Here is a 21,101-nt window from a genome sequence, read left to right on the forward strand (position 1 = left end):
CTTCTCAGTTGTGGCATATGGAACTCCCTCCCTTGTGAGCTACAAACTATCTCCTCCGTTGAAGCATTCCACTGTGAGCTAAAAACATTTTTGTTTAGCTTTTGTTTTGTTTAGCTTTAGCTTTATCACAATAGGGTTGTGCTGTGAAAATTTTGTATGGTGTTGAGTTTTTAAATGTCTTTTGTCTGCTTTTATTGCCACTTTTGATGGTTATCTTTAATTTTATTACTTTTTTATTTTGTGCTGCTACATTTTTATGTTTCTTATTTTTATATTTACTGCTGATGCTTTAATGGCTTCTGTGCTGCTGCCTCTGCTTTTTTCTGTTCCTGTTGCTGTATCATTTTTATACTATTTTATTATGTATGCTTTTATGTAAGACACCTTGGGTGCCCACAGCAGAGGGGGAAAGGTGGGGTAAAAGTGTAATAAATAAACTTAATTTTGTTGCTGTCATTGTTTTGCTCACTTTGTAAGTACATTGAAAAATTCTCTGTGATGATATGTAATAACGGCTTCCAGCACAGAAGACTTCACAAAAAAAAAAGTTTGACAAATTAATAGAGCCAGGATGGTATAGCCAGGCTCAAGCCAGGGAGTTGGGCTTGAGCCCAGAAGAGCCAGGTTCAAATCCCTGCTTAGCTGTGAAGCTTCCTGGGTGTCCTTGGGCTGGTCACTCTCTCTTAGCTTCACCTACCTCACAGGGTTGTTGTGAGGACAAAAGGAGGGAAGGAACTTTGTACACCACCCTGAGATCCTTGGAGGAGGGGTGGTATAAAAATGTGATAAACAGAACCCCCGCAGATCCCAAAAACCAAGGATAATGAAATCTATAGTCTGACCTATTTGCTGAGGTGCACAGCCTTCCTGCATCTCAGAATGCCTGCTGGAGTCTGCTGGAGCAAAAACTGGAAATGCCTGCAAAAAGAATCTGGCAGGCGTTCTGAGTTGTAGGGAGCCTACGTGGCCTCCCCACAACTCAGAAGACCTCCCGAATGTGATCTCTGCTCACAGGTCATCTGTGGGGCTCCCAGCTGCAGGTTCAGAATCCACGTTGGGTAAAATCTGCAGGCTCCAAATCCAAAGATAAAAAGGACCCACTGTATTTATGTTTTTAAAGTTTTTTTATATTGCTTTTAGTAGTGTACAATATTAAATAGGATAAACTGCATTGTTACTTATTAAAAGAAAAATAGAATTAAAAGGAGGTCTGGCCTAGAGCCTCCGTTAGCCTGAAGATAACATCTGAAGATTGCCAGTTCAAGACCACTGGCAGCTCTGTGAATGGTGTGACCTTGAAGCAGCTGACAAGCTGAGCTGAGTTATTCCACCTGCTCTTTGGTGTGAACAAAGAAGCATCTTGGCTGCCCTTCAAGTGAGAGATGAAGGAGCTGCTTGTCAGCCAGTGTGGGAGGCAACTGGGGGCCAGAAGTGATACCAGACGGTGAAAGATCCATCTGAAATGTTGCGCTGTTCTTGAAAGATAGAACCTTTCTGTTATTGTAAAAATCCCCTCGGGGGTTTAGAGATAGCCTGCCTATGTGAACCGCCTTGAATAAAGTCAGAGGAGTAATGATCAGAAAGGCGGTATATAAATACCATTATTATTATTATTATTATTATTATTATTATTATTATTATTATTATTATTATTATTAATCAAATTGCATATAAGAGAAAAAACAAATCAAACATATCGCAATAAAACAAATTGCATATAAGAGAAAAGGAGTGAGCAGACTCAACTTCTGAAAGCTACATATAAAGTCTTGGCCTGTTTCCAAAGGAATGACACAATCAAATGTGTGCTCCTGTCTTTCCCAGGGGCATTGGTGTTCCTGGTATTAGTTAGGAGTGGAACAGGCTTCTTGATTTAACCAGTTCTTAGCATCATTCATATGGTGCATTCCTCACCATATGAGTGAAGCTAATCACCACGCAGATAGGGAATCCAATCTGGAAAATGGTATGTAGTGATACTTTCTCCAGAGCATTACTGCATACATACACTTTTGACCCTATTCATGACCCGTCGGGTTAAATTGCAAACCCAGAGTGGGGCTCTATAGAGCAAGATCACATGCATACTCCTTTAAGCAGATACCAGATATGTTCTTAATGACTAGTCAAAACTGTACAGATGTCAGCTCTGACTTGCTATCTAGGAAGACACCTGACACAGAAGGAAATGGGATAGGATGTAAAAGAGTTAGGCTGTTATGAAAGTTACGCACTTTCCTGGGAGCAAGCCCCATTGAAGGTAATGGGGCTTATGAATGAGTAGAGAGGCATCGGCTTGTGCTGTAAGAGAATACAAATCATATGTGAAGGTCTGAGAAAAATGCTGAGGTTCTCAATGCATATGGGATATGATAATTGATAGACTGAGGCAGATGTCCAGGGAGAGGCTGTCATTGCAATGCAGCAGTTAATAAACACAGTTCATTGTGTTGCTTCATGCTGTTAATACATCACTCACATGTTCTGCATTGCTGCACTGATTGGACAGTGACTGCTCAGTGTGCACTCTGCCTAAACAGGTGGTGTGTGGCCACCTGTTGCATGAGGAACCTTGGACCTGTAAAATGGAAGGCATATATGCCATATTGTGGTTAATGAATGTTAAAATATGTGAGGCTATCAACTAAGTTGCCTTTTACCAAATATAGTCCAAGTCTGTCCTTGATTTGGCATAAAAGTAAGTAGCAGACAAAACAAAATACTTTCAAAATGCCACCAGGCAAATGTAATGACACCATCAAAACACTTTACATCTTATTGTAACACATCTTTATGACACGTTGCCAAAATGTTGCTACCTTCCCAGTTATCTCTGGGATGGAGTCATTCAAAATAAAGCAAATCTTAATTGCATCAATTTCAAAGTATATAATGTTGTTAACTAAAAACAGAGTTGGAACATTAGATGACAAGGGGTAAAATGACTTGAAGGGAGGTGGAATAAAAGCAACATGAATTCTGTGCCTGATTTTGTTCCTTCCACATTTACATGATAGGAAAAGAGTGTTCAGATTATTCTTTTACTATGAAAGGTGATTGACCTTTATTGTTATGTTATGTTGTGTTTTTATTTTTTAGTCACCTTGGCAAAATTAATCATGGAACCAAAAGATGGCAGCATTGGTGGTGGAACGTGGATCACGCTGGCCTTTGATGGTATATTTTGGGGAGATGTGACAACTATTGGGTATTTCTAGATAAAAGGAGTATTCATAGGATTCAAAGCTAGAATTTCAGTTTAAAAAAATAATAAAACTTTAATTTTGTTAAAATTACATTAAAATTTGGTGAATCAAAATTTTTAGAGTGGCTATATAAATAAGCAAATCATTATCAGAAAAAAAATATTACTGTTTGACATTTTAAATGTGTGTTTGGGGATGCAGTAAGAAAATGTTAGAAATGTCAATTTCTGTCAGCGTCAATAAGAAATGACAGACTTGGGGCACAATCCTATCCTGCGCTGGAAAAGGCAAGCCAAGAGGCTTGCGCTGTATCCAGCGCAGGATTGTGGCTTTATGCAGCTCAGGCAGAGGCAAAGGGAAATATTTCCCCTTACCTTCGGGTAAGGGCCACTGCCCCCTATGGTTCTCCTCTGACTTGCGCCACCTGTTGAGGTGGCACAAGTCCAAGGAGAGTGGAGTGACTTGAAGTCGCTCCGTTCTCCCTGGGAATGGGGGTTGGGATCTGGCATAACTGCTGGATCCCAGCCCCACCTCCCGCTCCCTGCCCGCCCACTCCCAGGGCCACCCACCGCCTACCCTACCACCGCCCAGGAAAGCCTTCCTCCTGCCTCCTTCCTGCCTCCCCCTGCCTACTTTGCGTTGGCTCAGTTTGGCCGATGCAACTCGTGAGAAGGAAGCTGGCATGGAGGATTGCGTTGACCTCTGCAGGCCAGCGCTTCTTTGAGCACCGGCCCAGCTTCCTCCTGAGGAGGCACTTGGTGCAAGGGACTTGTGTTGGCCCATGGGCGCATTTGGATTGTGCCCTTGGTCAGAGGCAAGTCTAAAACATGGAATTGGCAGAGCATCTTAAAGCTGATGCACCAGTTGTAAGTGACTTGCATCTGGGCATTCAGTTGTTACAAAAATTAGTATAATACTCCATTATGTTCCTGCTTCCTTTTACCTGATTTGAAGAGATGGGTAGGTAGGAACATTTCAGAATTCACACTGAGAATTGAACATTCTCAGTGAATGAACTGAGGAATAAACATTCCTTTTTATTTTACGTTACCCTGAATTTTAAGAGTATTTAAAAAACAAGGATTTCAAGTTTTGATATTCACGTTTATATATTTTTTTATATTATGCACTGGTGTAGGACACATGGAAAGTAATGCCAGATTTCAAAACAAGGACAGGTGTACATGGGACAAAATGGTATAAGCCATTAGAGCTCTGCTTTTATTTTTGACACGGCAAGTTCCCCTTGTGGAATAGAGTGTTTGCTATTCAGTTTGAGGAAGTGGCTTGTGTCTTTTAAAGCGGGAACAGCTGCAGAAAAAACAGAAAGCAAGGCTCCAGTGTTTTGCACAATTCTCTCCTGTCTGGATCTTGTCTCATTTGTCTTTGAAATGTGCCAGCTTTTCCTAGCACCACGGTAACTGAATATTCTGGGGTGAAGCTACACATTATGCTGAATGTGCAGTGTGACCCCTCCCCCTGTTTTTAAATAATGTGTTGAGGGATGCAAAACATGGTGCAACTGCTGTAGGGTGATGGGATGCTCAATGCTCCCACTGTGGTTCTGATCTTGTTTTCAGCTCCCCCACCAACACACATGCTCTTTTTCCTGGGGAAAAAAGCTTCCCTTGAAAGCCAGTGGAGATTTTTTACCCAATAGAAATAGCATGAGGAGATGCTGTAACTGGGATCAGAACTGCACGGTTTTGTCCCCTTACCTACTGTAGTATTTATAAAATGAAATAAAACAAAAAGAAAGCACACACTGGGCCAGATTGCACATTTTACAAACATGTAATTTGCCCCTCAGTGTCTTTCAGCAATAAAGCACTTAAGAGAGGTACCTGTTCTTTGTTTTACAGACTGGAATGTGAGGCACAAGAAGGGTTGCCAGTTTTTGCTTTCTAAAACTTACTTCTTCTCTTCTACTTGAGGAAGGTCTGGGGGATAGAGCCAGGGTAGATGGAACCAAAGCAGGACTGGTGGGTCAGAGCAAAGCCAGGGAATAAACTGGTAGGTTATGGGTAGAGACTGGAGGAACCTGGCAGGCTAGAGCTAGGATGAAAAAGCAATTTGGAGGCAAGGGCTGAACCTGATCAGTGATAGATAGAGCCTAGCAGAATCTGGATTTTATTGGCTTTTAAGACCCCAATTAAACACAGTTGTACTTGCCAATGACCAGAGAAATGCTGGTTGGGTGCAACCCTAAAGTACTTAAAAATATTGTGAAATGGGAGGAGGTTTTTTTGGATGGTTTCTCAGGTCTGGTTTCCTCTCTGTTAGGCCTCTCACGCTCTATCAACTGGTCTCAGCTGGAAGTGGTGCTATTGAATCCAGTGCTGCCGGCAGTCCCGTGTGACATTGAGCCTGTCAGTTTTGATCTATCCACCATAAAATGCCTAACAAGGTAAAGATCATTCCTCAGATAATTCTTAGAGGCAGCGCACAATATTATATGTATGTGTGAAGATAGATGGCCATATGGTTAAAGTATCTTAGGCTGCAATCCTAACCCACTTTCCAGCACTGACATAAGGGCAATGCAGCTCCAAGGCAAGGGAACAAACATTCCCTTACCTTGAGGAGGCCTCTTTGAGTGCCTCCCAATTGCAGGATGCAGCACATGCCCCATTGGCACAGCTATGCCAATGCGGAAAAGTGGGTTAGGATTGCGGCCTTATATAGGCTAGCAGGGATTGTGGGCTGGGTTCAGAGTTGACAGGTCCAATTCAAGCAAGTACAAAAAATTCCAAAACGAAGAGGCTTGGGGAGCATTCCCACTTCTGGAAACGTACTTCATTCTACAATCTGCATGGAAACTTCTTCTACGTTCATTCTACTTCATTCTACTACAAGGCACAGAAACTCATATGATTTAACCACAATAGTCAATGAGATGGACACTGATTTGCAAGGGCAAAAATGCTTTCTGATGCAGCCAGGAAGGCAGCCATGGAGCCAGTTACAATCAACATGCGTGCAGATGTGCATGTGGCCTTGCATGTACACCTGTATCATTATGCTTATTTGGGGCCCGTTATCTTAGCTGGATTCTCCTTTTTCAAGCAGCTGGGGATATGTGTGCTCCATCTTAGCCCACTCGTGATTGTTGTACTGGATTAGTTGTATATCATAGAAAGCTGGACTGAGGCAATTGGAGACAATTCTTCTGTTTCTTAAGGCTTACTGCAAGTATCTGGCACCCAGTGGCGTAGCTGACACACCCGCTGCCCGAGTTCACAGAAAATTTGGCACCCCCACACAATGAAATCAAAATTAATTAATTTATCATTAATTCAAATATATTATTAAGAAGCAGTAGTCACTTGCTATGAAATTTAGCATGCTCTGACCTCATAATTTAGACAATTGAGGGAAGAAGTGAAATAATATCAACATGAAAATAAAACTGAAATATGAAAATTGACAGATTGTGTATTTATTCATTTTTATCTGGCATGGACTTTAATGAGAAGTACATTTGGATGAAAAAAAAAGGTTATCAGAAACGAAACGTGACTTGTACTCCAGACGATCCTCATGGTTCTTACCAAGTGCCAAGCAGGAAGTCGGCATGCAAAATGTTAAGAGCAATGATTAACAAGAGTGACAGATATCTATGTTCCCGAGAGAAAAATGTTTTAGCCTAAAGGCCTGGTTTCTGGATAATTATTACTAACTTAAACTTTGGTGTAGTGTACTTTGGTGGTAATTTTTAGCTATGTCTTTCTCATGTTTTTTTTCCACCCCTGAGGTTAAAAATATCACATCACCTTTTTTCTAATAGGGCTTTTATTGTTTTAAGGGTCTCAAAAGGCAGAAGTTCTGCTGCAGATTTTCACATAATTTCCATGCAAGATTTTTGCATATTGCGCACCTGTTGAAGACGCAGGTTCCTTGCTAGTGAAAAGGTGGCAATCTTATTCATCTGTTTAACTTTCAGGGTGATGATGGTGAGTTCTAGGTTTGGGGTACATTCAGATGGCACAAGAAAATTTAATAAGCCTACTGCCATTGTACCACTTGAACAGATTAACAGGTTAAGGTTGCCGGACTGTTGCTGGCAACCTTCAGTCTCGAAAGACTATGGTATCGCGCTCTGAATGGTGGTTCTGGAACAGCGTCTAGTGTGGCTGAAAAGGCCGATTCGGGAGTGACAATCCCTTCCACACTGGGAGCAAGTGCAGTCTGTCCCTGGTCTGTCTCCCTGGCTACGGGCCTTCCTTCTTTGCCTCTTTGCCTCAGTCTGTTGGCCAAGTGTCTCTTCAAACTGGGAAAGGCTATGCTGCACAGCCTGCCTCCAAGCGGGCTGCTCAGAGGCCAGGGTTTCCCACTTGTTGAGGTCCACTCCTAAGGCCTTCAGATCCCTCTTGCAGATGTCCTTGTATCGCAGCTGTGGTCTACCTGTAGGGTGCTTTCCTTGCACGAGTTCTCCATAGAGGAGATCCTTTGGGATCCGGCCATCATCCATTCTCACAACATGACCGAGCCAACGCAGGCGTCTCTGTTTCAGCAGTGCATACATGCTAGGGATTCCAGCACGTTCCAGGACTGTGTTGTTTGGAACTTTGTCTTGCCAGGTGATGCCGAGAATGCATCGGAGGCAGTGAATGTGGAAAGCGTTCAGTTTCCTCTCCTGTTGTGAGCAAAGAGTCCATGACTCGCTGCAGTACAGAAGTGTACTCAGGACGCAAGCTCTGTAGACCTGGATCTTGGTATGTTCCGTTAGCTTCTTGTTGGACCAGACTCTCTTCGTGAGTCTGGAAAACGTGGTAGCTGCTTTACCGATGCGTTTGTTTAGCTTGGTATCGAGAGAGAGAGTGTCAGGGATCGTTGAGCCAAAGTACACAAAGTCATGGACAACCTCCAGTTCATGTGCAGAGATTGTAATGCAGGGAGGTGAGTCCACATCCTGAACCATGACCTGTGTTTTCTTCAGGGTGATCGTCAGTCCAAAATCTTGGCAGGCCTTGGTCTGTGGATTATGCTGTATGTTTTGCTCCCAGCTGAAGTAGGAGATGGTGCCTCCATGTCTTTCCTGATCCATTTCTCTTTCCTCACAGTTCTGCTATTTGTTCCCTCCTTCATTTGCTATCTGTATCCCTGGAGTCTTTTCTGCAGCAGAAGCCTGAGAGGTGGGAATGACAGAAAAACAACTGGGTAGAAGAAACCGCATATCTTACTTCATACAATGTTGTTCTCAACATTGCAGTATGAGAGCCTCTGTGATTGTTTTCTTATCTTATTTCACCAAGGTCTTCACAGAGGGAAGGACTTTATCATCTCCAGTTCCTTTTGAATGGACAAATGGTGAACCACACAAGTGAGTTGCATTGTGACAGCTGCACATTTCAGGTGAGTATTCAGAGACTGAGCAGTGACCAGAGATAATCCCATGATGACCATGGTATAGGACATGGGTGGCCAACATACAGCACGTCACTTTTTATGTACAGAATCTTGAACGTGCCACTCCACCTTATTTCTGCTCTTCAGACCTGCTCAGGTGGTTTTGTTGGCCCATGTGATCTGCTGAACCTTTGCTCAGCTATCTTTGCCCTGCCACAGGGCTTGTTGCTCCCCATTTTGGGCTTCCTGCCAGGGGAAGCACACTACACTATCTGCTGTGACACCCTGCATCAGCCAGTATAGCTGTGACAGGCAACTTTGCGCATGCCACTTAGGAAGTGTCTGCATGTCACTAGTGACATGCGTGCTGTGGGTTGGCTATACTTGATATAGGAGATGGGCCATTAATACAGTGTTCGAGTGACTTGTTTCAATGCTGAGGATAATTTCAGTGTATGTGGGAGTGACTATTCAGAGCTGGCTTGGAGCCATAGCCTTGCTCAGCCTCAAGACTAGTTTTTAATTGAGTTTAGTCCTCGGGTATGTGCTTCTAAGCACATGCAGTGTTACCCCTTGACTGCGATAATAGTGTTCACACAGCCAGTCACCATCTCCAGAATGTCCATTTGTGGGGACTTCACTAAATTGCTTTAGGGAGTAAGAGGAGGGTGCAGTCTCTCATCTCAGGTTAGTTTGATTGTTTGAAATAGAATAGCCAGCCCACCACACATTTTATGACACACTTGCCCCTGGTGAAGTAAAACCTCCTTCCCACTTGTCATAATGACACAAATGGCCAAGCTTCCCTGGGTAGTTTCTTTGTATGGAATTTGGCAATGCAATATCAAAATGGAATTGCATCCAGGCCAACGAGATACCTGTGACTTGGGTTGTGTACGTTTGGATTTAGAATAGAGAAAAGGAGCACATTTTGCTAATTGGTACCAATTAGAACAGAACCTTCAGCTATATCAGATTGTCAATGAGCAAGATATATTCGCATGTATATCCGTGCAAGTAGAGTATTCTGCAGCATTGGGTGAGAGGAGTCCCACGTTTCAGCAAATTGCACATTAAAGGTAAGATGTTGTTTGGTAGTTTCAGCTAGTGTGGTGAGCTGATGAAAAAGCGCCAGGGGATGCAGTTAATGAGACACATTCCAAGCAAAATAAAACATACGCTGGCTCTTTGTTTTGGGGTACTGGAAGCCATGAGCCATGTGCATTAAACATTAATTTTCCCTCTCCCTGGTAGTCTGCAGAAATGTAGACAGCTGCCTGCTGTGATGGGTTTGCAGAAACCTGCAGAAGGTATTCCAACCAGCTGGCGGTCACTGCCTTCCTCTCTTTGTGCCTCCTCCTCGTCCTCACAACTCATACCCAGGCGCATTCGAAGAGGCTGGCCTCACGTCTCCGGTGATCAGCATGAAAGGAAGAAGAGGCATGAATTATTCAGATTGCTTTGCCTCTCTCAGAGTGGGAGAAGCATGAGAATGAGAGGAAAGCAGGGTTGTTGCTTTGTATAGATTGGGAAAATCAACAGTATGAAAGTTTGAAAAATGGACCCTGGAAATACTCCAAACTCTGTGTATGTTTCCATGTGTGCATAAGGTGTCATTTTGTGCCTTTTAATGTTGTAAGTGTGGAGGTACCATTGCCTTGAGATGGTTATGTAAGGCACGCAGTCCTAACCAACTTTCCAGCACTAAGGAAAGGGCAATGCAGCTCCGAGATAAGGGAACAAACATTCCTTTACCTTGAGAGAGTCTCCATGACTGTCACCCAACTGCAGGATGCAGTACATACCCCATTGGCACAGCTGTGTCAGTGCTGCAGATTTGGTTAGGATTTAGGCCTAAGTAATACAGGGAAGTTCAGCCAGTGGGCTTGTTTTTAGTCTTGTAGCACTGCAATTGCAGAATCTCTCTCTCTCTGCCGTGTATAGATGTGAGCCTTCTTTAGGCAGGACTGACCTGAGACCTCCTGGCAGTTGAGTTGGTGTGGCAAATGCTGCCTCCCATTACCTGGTGATGTGCCAGCTTCTGCTCCTCCAACATTCTAGCCCAGTGGTTCCCAAACTGTGCACCACAGCAAATTCACAGGGGTGCCACAGGATGACCCCGGCAGCCTCTTCTTCCTGGTTCTCCCAGGGCACCGCCACCTTGGATCTTGTGTGATCCAAGATGGCAGAGCCTGGGAGAGCTGGTAAAAAGAGGCCGCCACAAAAGAAGGGTGCTATAACCATGGCAAGTTTGGGAACCGTGGCTCTAGCCAACTGCTCTTCTCTCCTCCCTTCTTCTGCCCCCCCTCTTCCTTTCTGATCCAGGGAGTAGAGAAGGATCAGTGGAGGCAAGTGGGTGGATGGAGGTAGGTACCCTCTTCCTTTCTGCTGCCTGAGGCAACCACTTGGCCTCATGGATGGGCCAGGCTTGTTTTAAGGTCAAGGAAAAGGAATCCCCGCTTGTTCCCGCTTTTGAGGTTCTCCTAAGCAGGACTGCTATCACCTGTGCGTCTCTACACTCTCCAGGAGTAGCTTGTTCTTAAATTTCATAATTTCCTGGATGCCAGAATGTAACAGCTGTTTAATACAGCTGGATACTAAGTGGAGAGTATGGATATACAGCTGTCCTATACCATTAAAGTACAGACTGGGGCAGCTAGGCCAAAAGCATGACAGATGAGTTACATGACCAGAATTCAGCTCCACCCAAACAGATGCACAGCTCTTAGTATACTAGAAACAAAGCAAATGTTTGCCCAAATTTGAAATTTGGCAACATTTCAGAATTTAGCCTTTTGAATTTCTATCATTTTCTAATTGCACTTTAGAGATAAAGGGTACTTTAAAATGTAAGCCATGTGGTTGTATTTTAAGGCAATAATTTTATGTGTCAATTTGCTATACTCAAGACATTTGGGCTTCAAAAAACCCACATACCAGCTGTGCATATGACTAAATCCAGTCGCATCCACAGCTGAAAATGTTGAAAAAAAAATGCACAAAGCATAATATAAAAATTTTCTTACTAATTTGAATCAAAAGATTTTTCTTTCACCTACAATTTGTCCTGCTGTATAGCTTTTGTTTTTTTAAAAAATGGGTAAAGTTGAATTGTATTTCTATATGTATTTTGTTTTTGCTAGTCATGGGAAGGGTGATTACTGTCACATCTAGTTCAGTAATGTTTGTCACACACATTAATGACTTTCTTGGCAGCTCTAAAGTTTAGAAAGTTGCCTTTAATAACAAATAATAAAAAAAGAAGGCAGAAGTTCTCAGTCTACATTCCCTGTCTAATACAAACATTTGGAACTATTCTGTTTTTGCGTAAAAGCCATTTTCAACCACTGTGCCGTGGCACACTGGTGTGCCGCGAATGGTCCCCAGGCGTGCCATAGGAATTTGGGAGAGGGTCATTTATTAATAGGGCCTTTGGGGGGTGTGAGCCCCCATTGACAGCACAGTGCGCCTTGTCAATTGTCAAAAAACTGATGGTGTGTCTTGACCATTCTAGTGCCTTGCCAGTGTGCCATGAGATGAAAAAGACTGAAAATCACTGGTGTGAAGTATAGAATATAGACAAACCTTCCGCTTCAGTAAGGGCTCAATCCTATCTAACTTTCCATTGCTGATGCAGTCATGCCAGTGAGGTGTTTGCTACATCCGGGGGGGGGGGGGAGTCACAGAGGCATCCTCAAGGTGAGGGAATGTTTGTTCCCTTACCTCAGGGCTGCATTGCATCAGTGCTGGAAAGTTGGGTATGATTGGACCCTATTTATTATTTTGACTATAGGCAGGAAGATATTAAGGTTTCTCTACAGCCTTGAATGAAGCCTGAGGCTTTCTGAACAACAATTTCATATAAAATATATTGAAATGTATCTTTTTTTAAAAAACAGTTCTCTGCCGCACAGACACCTGTGGTCCATCGTGTGAGCCCATCGTGTGGGGTCCCAGGTAAGGTACTGGTTTTAGTGTAGAGACTGAAGCCCATAGTAAATTCACATTGATTTAACATTTTTAACAAAACAAGTACACCAAGTGGTTTACACAGCAAAATAAAACAGCAAACTAAGGTTTTCTGCAAACCAGGGAGGGAAGGAAGGTGGGGTTCTCTGTAGGCAAAAGGAGAAGGAAGTGCATGAGCCCAAAGTCTTTTCCAGGCTTATTTGTGGCATTGTTATGCCATTTAAATCCAACCTTTTAACAAGAGTCTAACAGCCCAGTCCTGAGCTCCCATAGCTGCAGCAGCACTGAAAATCCTGAGCCCAGGATTGGGCTCTCAATCAGTGAGGAGTAACCCTTAAAGGTACAATATCATGTTTCAGCCTATATTTATAATGATTACAGATAAAAGTCTTTTTTTTTTTTTGAAGTTGCACTGAAGAAATCAAGTTGTTAGAACCCAACTTTCACACAGAAGTTTGTTTTGCTTTTTGAAATAATACATCCCCCCATCTTTGTCATCAGGAAATTTAATACAAGTCTATGGTCTAATCCTGGCCCAAGAATATGAAACATACAATTTTAATGTTGACTTCATTGATGGGTGAGTGTGTTTATTGTCTTCTTGAGCTGATATCCTCTATTTTATTTTTTCTGTGTTTAGAGCAGCCATTTGCTACTGTTTAGTTCCCTTTGCCTTCAGTTTCCACCTGCAAACAGCATAGATCGTTCCATAGGTAGTGGCTGGGTGGCTTGCCTTTTGTTCTACCCTCCAAGCTGGCAGAGGACCATGACAAAATGCTACCCTGAACTATGTTGTTTGTCTTGGCTGCTGGCTGGTGTTCAAGGAGAATTTTTGAAATAGTTTGTGAGCATCTAGTTCATTCGCTCTTTTTACTGATAAGCCATTTGGTACATTATGCATCAGTTCCAGCCAGGTACTGTCTGGAAGGATTCATGTTGAAGGTACGAAGGGTTCAATCCTATACATACTTACCTAGGAGTAAGTCCCCTTCAATGGTGCAGCTAAGGGGGTGCAGGGGGTAGCAACTGCACCAGCCAACAAGCTTTGGGGGCAATAACCTGAACTTAACACTAGTGGCCAAAATTGTGAAAACCTTCGTTTTTTGTGTTGTTTTTTTTTTGAATACCATCATGTTATATACCATTCAATACAGAATTTAATGCAGAATGCAATGAAACAAACTACATCAAAATATCTCCATTCTATCAAACATTATAGCCAAATAACCAGAAAATAAAAACACACCTGCATTATGTAACAAAAACTGGATTTTCTTAACTGAAAACTAATCAATGAAACTGATTGTTCCGAGAGCCAGTTAGGTGGTGTTATGATACAGCAGGGTACTAATAAGGTGTTAATATGGAAGATAGTCTGGGGCAGGTGGCAGAGCAAGTAGGAGGCGAAAGCAGATTCCCCCTCCCCTTTTCACTTTTTTAAAAGCCTGGACATGATGTCACTTCTGGGGCATAATTTTGAGTTCAGTACCGGGCTACATGATCATTAGCTATGCCACTGGTCCCACTGAACTCAGTGGAGCTTACTTCTGAATAGACATGCATAGAAATGCACTATAAGTAGAGGTGGGTGAAAATGGTTTTATTTTTTTCACAAATTTTGGTGTTTTCTCAAGTTAGAAGTGCAGAAAGTGGTGTTACGTGTTTTTATTCTAAGGGTACATTTTAATAAATTATAATTATAAATTATAATCACTTTAAAAATGTACTAGATAGGTGATATAGGTCGAATAGTGTTAGCAGATGCAGCTATGTGCATGTAGAGGTGTTAGAGAATGGTTTTTCAGATTTTGGTTTTTTTTTTTTACACAAAAATGAGTGGTGCAGAAGGCGGTGTTATGTGTTTTTATTTCGTTATCACTGAAAACCCACCTCTAACTATAAGGCTGGTATACCAGTGAAGGGTCATACCACTTCCTTGTAAGCTTTTGTTAGGTCATACCTAAGAATAAGTAGTTGGCAACCTTCAGTCTCGAAAGACTATGGTATCACGCTCTGAAAGGTGGTTCTGGAACAGCGTCTAGTGTGGCTGAAAAGGCCAATTCGGGAGTGACAATCCCTTCCACACTGGGAGCAAGTGCAGTCTGTCCCTGGTCTGTCTCCCTGGCTATGGGCCTTCCTTCTTTGCTTCTTAGCCTCAGACTGTTGGCCAAGTGTCTCTTCAAACTGGGAAAGGCCATGTTGCACAGCCTGCCTCCAAGCGGGCCGCTCAGAGGCCAGGGTTTCCCACTTGTTGAGGTCCACTCCAAAGGCCTTCAGATCCCTCTTGCAGATGTCCTTGTATTGCAGCTGTGGTCTACCTGTAGGGCGCTTTCCTTGCACGAGTTCTCCATAGAGGAGATCCTTTGGGATCTGGCCATCATCCATTCTCACGACATGACCGAGCCAAAGCAGGCGTCTGTGTTTCAGTAGTGCATACATGCTAGGAATTCCAGCACGTTCCAGGACTGTGTTGTTTGGAACTTTGTCCTGCCAGGTGATGCCGAGAATGCATCGGAGGCAGTGCATGTGGAAAGCATTCAGTTTCCTCTCCTGTTGTGAGTGAAGAGTCCATGACTCGCTGCAGTACAGAAGTGTACTCAGGACGCAAGCTCTGTAGATGAATAAACAGAGTCAGAAAGAGGACAGAAAATGAGACATCAGGGAACATTGATCAGCAGAAAAATTTCAGCTGCTTCTAAGGCAATACAAACAGAGGCTTCACTTTTAGTGTCACAATAAATGTGATGTGAGGAGATCCATGATTAATCTTCTGCCCTTTTTTTTTTTTTTGAGGGAATTGGGAGCTTGGCGGACTGTGAATTTATTCTCCAGCTGTGCTGCTAGGGGAGTGAGAGTACTTAACCCTTTCCCTACCAGCCATTATTTTTAAATGGGCAAGCTCAATTGACTATCTGCTTTCCAAACTATTGGGGAAGAAGTGCAGGAACCTACAGGGGCCTGTATTTCCCACTCCTCAGAAGCAGGAAAGCAGTGGAAGGATTATTTTTATTTCAGAAATGTTGTGTGGGAAAAGAATTATGTGACCATGTCCTTCAACTGTGCAGCCTCAAAAAATTCCCAACCTTCTGAGCTTTCTCTTCCCTAAAATTAGAAAAAAAAAAATTCAACAGATCAATCATGGCCCTCGTTTTGGTAGTAAACGTACATCTGGGTCTGTACCACTTCAAAATGCAAGTGGGAGCTCACATGTTTGAATGTTTTACCATAGAAAAAATGCAAACCATGCACAAAGAAAATGATCATATCAGGGAAAAGTCGGCTATAGAATCCTTTTCTCTGACCTTTAGTTTTCAGTATGCAGGCATTTGTTTGTCTGGAGGAGCAATCAATATGTGAACTGAAGAATTAGAGCATGTCATAAGTTTTCACCCCAAAACTAGACCTTGAAACTCTTTGCAGCTACAAGATTTTCTCCTCTGCATTCAGCTTCCTTTCCCTAGGACATAATCCTGCTTTCTTGGCTAGTGAGCTCTGAATCTCTCTAAGAATCTGAACTCTCCAAGATCATTCAGGATTTCCAAAGGTTTGAATGCAGAACTGTGAGGTAAATTGCTTCATTAGGGGCCAAGCTACATATTCTGTTAAATACGTAGCAATGCTTGTTGCATGCTTGTTTTTCCTGAGTTGAAACAGCATCCATAGTGGGTCTGCGCATGGAATCAAGCTGTTGAAAGAGGAGCGCTTTACCCTTTTGTCTCTACTGTGGTTCCAAGCCAGATTCCTCTCCCCCCCCCCCAAGCATCCACCATTTGCCCTGGAAGCAAAACACCCATTGGGGCTAAGGTTTAAAGTCTCTCTCTTTGTTAACCTTGTCTCTCTCTCGTCCACCTCCAACAGCTTTTCACTACTGATTCATGTTATTGTCTCTAACCCAAAGGAAATGTTATAGGGAAAGCAGGGGGTCAGGGTGTGTTGTTAAGTGATCACTTTACTCATTGTGTCCTGAGCCTTAACATTGCTTCCAAACCTGCAATGAAGAAATTTGGGGATGAAAGCAAAACACCCACTGGTGTTTAGAGAGAAAAATGTGGGTGTGTTGAGGCTAAATGGTAACTGAGCACAGTATATGAGACTATGTGAGAACATGCTTATTGATTGCATGACATGGAAGTTAAGGCAGACACCTTATCTTACAATTTGTGTGCTTTTTGTGCATGAGTGAATTTCTTAACTGTTCTCTTATCTTAAATGGAAGATTTTGATCCTGGAATTGAAATCATACCTGCTGGAGTTTAAGATGCAATAGGGAAAAAAAAAACAGCTGTGGGATTGCATTGTCCTGACTTGCCCTAATTTTCCCCTCCTTAAACCCTTCTCCTTCCTCCAGGCCTATCATCCTTGAGGCCGAAAGTGATGGGTGGATAACCATTTGCACTCTTGCCAATAGGCAGATGCAGACCATGTAAGTTCCTCTTTGTAACTTGGATTGCTATACATTTTTATGTTGCTAGGAGTTTAGCGGACAAAGCTTATGTTGGTGCAGCATATTTTGAACCCGTACCAGTTTTGTAGCAAAAAGGCTTGGGAGTCACACCTGTAGCTTTATTGTCAATGAAAGACAAACTCCATTTTCAAGTCCTGACTCAACAATATTGGACTATTAATTCTAATCTCACAGCCCAATCCAGCGCAGATTCCCCTGCACCAATGCAGCAGCACCAGCACAACTTTTGCTGCATCCCGTGGGGGGAATTTAGCAGATGGAGGTCCTCCTAAGATAAAGGGACATTTGGCCTCTTGCCCTGCCCTTGGGCATTGCTCAAACTCTCAGGGAGGATTTGGGGCCTTATAAGTCTTTGTGGGGGATGGGCAGCAGCGCGATCGCCATGATCATGCCACTGCCAGGGGGAAAAGGGGTTTTATTCTTAATGTGTGTTGTGCTGGCCCTCCAGGGGTGCTGGGAGCCCACAAACCCCTCTGCTGTGCCCCCTGTGCTTCAGAACACTGAAAAATGTGATCAGAATCCACTTCCAGGTTGCAATCACGAAACTGAAAGGTTTGCAACCACATTTTTTTAGTGTTCATTCAGTGTTTTCAGTGTGGGGCGCACTACAGAGGGGTTTGTGGGCTCCCTGCACCCTACGGAGGGCCAACACAACCCACGGTAAGTAAGAATAAAACCCCCTTTTCCCTGCTGGTGATATGATTGTAGCAATTGTGTTACTGCTATTTCTGTCGCCTGCCCGTTGTGGGGGCAGAGACAGGGCTTCTCAGGCTGGAGCATTGTGATCCCCCAGTCTGAGAACCTCTGCCTGAAGGGAAGAGGAAGGAGAAGAAGGGATCTCTTGAACCTAAGGATCCAACCAGGCTCATTTAGATAATGCCAAACCATGGTTTGGCTATATATTGCCCCACCTCTGACTGTGATATCTGAATTGGCATACCATAGTTGGTGATCAACTTACAAACCAGAATCAGACACCATGAATTGAAGGGATTTTACAAACCATGGTTTGTTTGGTGTGATATTTAAATTGACAAACCATACAGCCATTACTCCACCTCGAGACTTCATCTAGACTAGACACTGGAGTGCTGGGAGGACAGAAAATGAAAGCAAACAAAAGAAGCCTCAGTATTGTTTGCTGTTACATTTGGAAGTTAAACCATGGTTTAAGTTCTGAACTGTGGTTAGTACAAACCATGATTTGGTGTGATACTATAAATGAGTGTTGGGTTAACCTTGGGTAAATAGCTGTTGGGTATCTGATCCTGCGACAGTCCACACACAATGAGATCTATGTCCAGTTTCTTATCAAACCATCTCCCCATTTGCTCTTTAATGAAAATACTTCTGCTTTGTTATAGGAAACTGGTGAAGCTGATAAATATTTTAATAAATCAATATTTAGAAGTTCCAAGGCTGAGCAGTGACGTTTTTGACTTAAAAAAAAAACATTAACATAGTAGGGGAAATCAACTGTCCCATGTACAGCAGAGCTGAGTTCTGATAATTTGTTACTGCAACAGCAAAACTGCAAGCAGTGTTATGTAGACTGAGAAAGAAAACAGGAAGCTAAAGAGGAGTTTAATCAGATATAGAAAGAGAAGCATCCAACAAGGTCTAACCAACTAACAAGATAAGTTGCAACCTGCTGTCAAAAGCAACCGTACACACCCTTTGTAACTATACGCTAGTGTATATATAGTCACATGCCTCTCCAACGAAAAGGAAGTTCAGAATTAGCTTCCATGACCTATATTGAATCTTTTCTAGCTGTGTTCTTGACAACGTGACTTATAAGTGATTCAGTATTTGGGACTTCCTTTCTTCCTTCAATGGTGATTTCCACCCTCGTCTTTCTGGAGTGCTCCATCAGGGGTACAGTTTAGGGTGCCATTGCAAATTTATTTATTCAATTTTTTATTGAATAAATTTCAGCATAATCCTATCCTTGGATTATGCTGATGCAAGCAGTCTAGGATGTTCACAAAAGTGCTGTAAAGCAGTTGCGAAACCCGGTGAGTGAGTAGCACCGGCAGGAAGGCCTGCGCTGTCCTCTTGGCTCTGAATCCAGCTGGCACACCAAACAGAGCAGGTAAGCACTTGCTGGGTTGCGCGGGGGCTGGGTAAGAGCAGGGGGTGTAACAGGTGGGGGGAGGGCAGAAACGGTGAGGATTGAGCCCAGGAGGGGGACAGGATCGGCAGTGCTGGTGTGTGCCAAATCCTTTTCCCTTTCCTGGGTCTGAAAGCCTGACACAGGGTCTCTTGGACTTGTGGTGGCTGTTTGGCAGGTATACAGCCAAGTAGCCCCACTGAACAGGCTGAGGCTTTTCATGTACCTTACCCTTAGGAGACCTCAACGCTGAATACAGCGTGGGCCAAATGGCCCAGCTGCACCAGCACTGGTTAGTATTGGGCTCCCAAATTCATAAATTTTACTCAATTAACTCAATCTGTAGTACTCAACTAATAGCACAAGATGAATTTGAGGGGAGATTCCTGAGATTGCCATTATGAACCCCCTAGTTTTGAATTTCAGGACTGTCATGTCTACATCTTCCTTGCCTATCTTTCTTGTTTGTATTCTTACCACTGGACAGGTAATGAGGTGGAGTTGGGGAGAAAAAAGGGGTTAGGTGAATTCCCATGTGCCTCTGTGTTTGTACGTGCTTGTTGGTGGTGAAGGCTTTTCTTTCTTTCTGTCTCATCCCTTCCACATGTGTATCTTTGGACATATCTGTATGTAGATGAAGGCGGAGAACAAAGAGTCAATGTGCCTTGCCTTCTTCATCAGTGGGAGATGTCTGTTGATGTGTAATGTCTAGTGCTTATGTACTTCTGCTTGTAAAAGCAAAAAGAGCAGAATGTCCATCATGAACTGTAACTGAAAATTTGAAAGATACTGAAGACCACAACCGATCCGTTCAGTTTAGCTTTATTGAATTTGTGGTCTTCCCAATTTTTTTGTTACAGGTAGTGCATAGTAGCCTAGTAAATTAACCAGTGATTAATTTGGTCATTTTTTGACTTAGTAATATAGTTTTAAAAGATATTGTAACAGTCTTGTGCGTCAGGTCCTTGTACTCTACAAAAATTGATATTCTAATTTTATTCCATACTTAGATAAGTAATTTTGTTGTTGCCTATGTTTTTGGGCTACAGTTATTAACAGTATTTATATACCGCTTTTCAACGGAAAGTTCACAAAGCAGTTTGATTTTCTCTGTAAACAACCAACTAATGGCTGCCTGTCCCAAAAGGGCTCACAATCTAAAAGGATGCAAAAGAACATCAGCAGACAGCCGCTAGAAAAGACACTGCTGGGGTGAGGTGGGCCAGTTATTCTCCCCCCTGCTAAATGTGCATATATGTGAGAGTGAATAACTGTGCATACTCTAGTGTGAGTCTGCATGTTTTTCACAGTTGTGTGTTCTTTACAGTGGCTGCAATTTTCTGTAATGAGGATGACTTCTGCAGGAACAAACTTTGAACCAGGAATAATCCAGCCCAACAGATTTTTATGTTATTGTTCTGCTCCTTTACTCTAACCCCCCCTTCCTTTTAACCTTCTTATTGTGTAACCATGGTTTTACAGCTTCCCTCTGCTTTGTTTGCAGATATCCCATTCAAATAGATCATGGGCTGGGAACTGTAGAATGCCGAGTGGAAGGCAACTATATTGGTTAGTGGGAAATGGCATGCTTCTGATTTCATTCATTAACATAATCTGACTAACATCATAGTCCTCAACTGAGCCCTGTGTGCAGACGCAGATGTGATGTAATTGTGGACAGCATCCATTGTCACAGTATGAACAACTATATGCCAACAAGCCCCTCCTCAGTAGTTTCATCCTCTCCATTTCCATGGATATTTGTCTGAAAATGCAAACAGTAGAGAGATCATCTCTGTGATGTGGAATACTGGACACCCAAGCGTTCTGGATTATAGGGAGATTCTGTCTCCAGAGTCAGCATTTGCCTCTTCAGGCAAACACTATCCCGGGAGAGAGAGAGAGGTGCATTGCCAGGGGTGAGGCTTGCAGGTTGCAGCATCACTGAATGTGTGTTTGATGTGTTTGCAAGAATGAGTGAGCAACTTAAAAATTCTTT

At 42.9% G+C, this 21,101-nt stretch overlaps 1 protein-coding gene across 1 annotated transcript in view; it reads left to right on the forward strand.

Annotated features, from left to right (window-relative positions):
- Positions 1-21,101, forward strand: part of PKHD1 (PKHD1 ciliary IPT domain containing fibrocystin/polyductin) — a 239,695-nt gene that overhangs the window by 21,262 nt on the left and 197,332 nt on the right. The window contains exons 2-5 of the mRNA XM_066622360.1: positions 12,455-12,512; positions 13,026-13,104; positions 16,873-16,947; positions 20,607-20,671. Of these exons, the coding sequence (XP_066478457.1) occupies positions 12,455-12,512; positions 13,026-13,104; positions 16,873-16,947; positions 20,607-20,671 (277 nt within the window). The remainder of the gene's footprint in view (positions 1-12,454; positions 12,513-13,025; positions 13,105-16,872; positions 16,948-20,606; positions 20,672-21,101) is intronic.

The sequence above is a fragment of the Tiliqua scincoides genome, chromosome 1 (assembly GCF_035046505.1).
Source record: "Tiliqua scincoides isolate rTilSci1 chromosome 1, rTilSci1.hap2, whole genome shotgun sequence".
NCBI lineage: Eukaryota > Metazoa > Chordata > Lepidosauria > Squamata > Scincidae > Tiliqua > Tiliqua scincoides.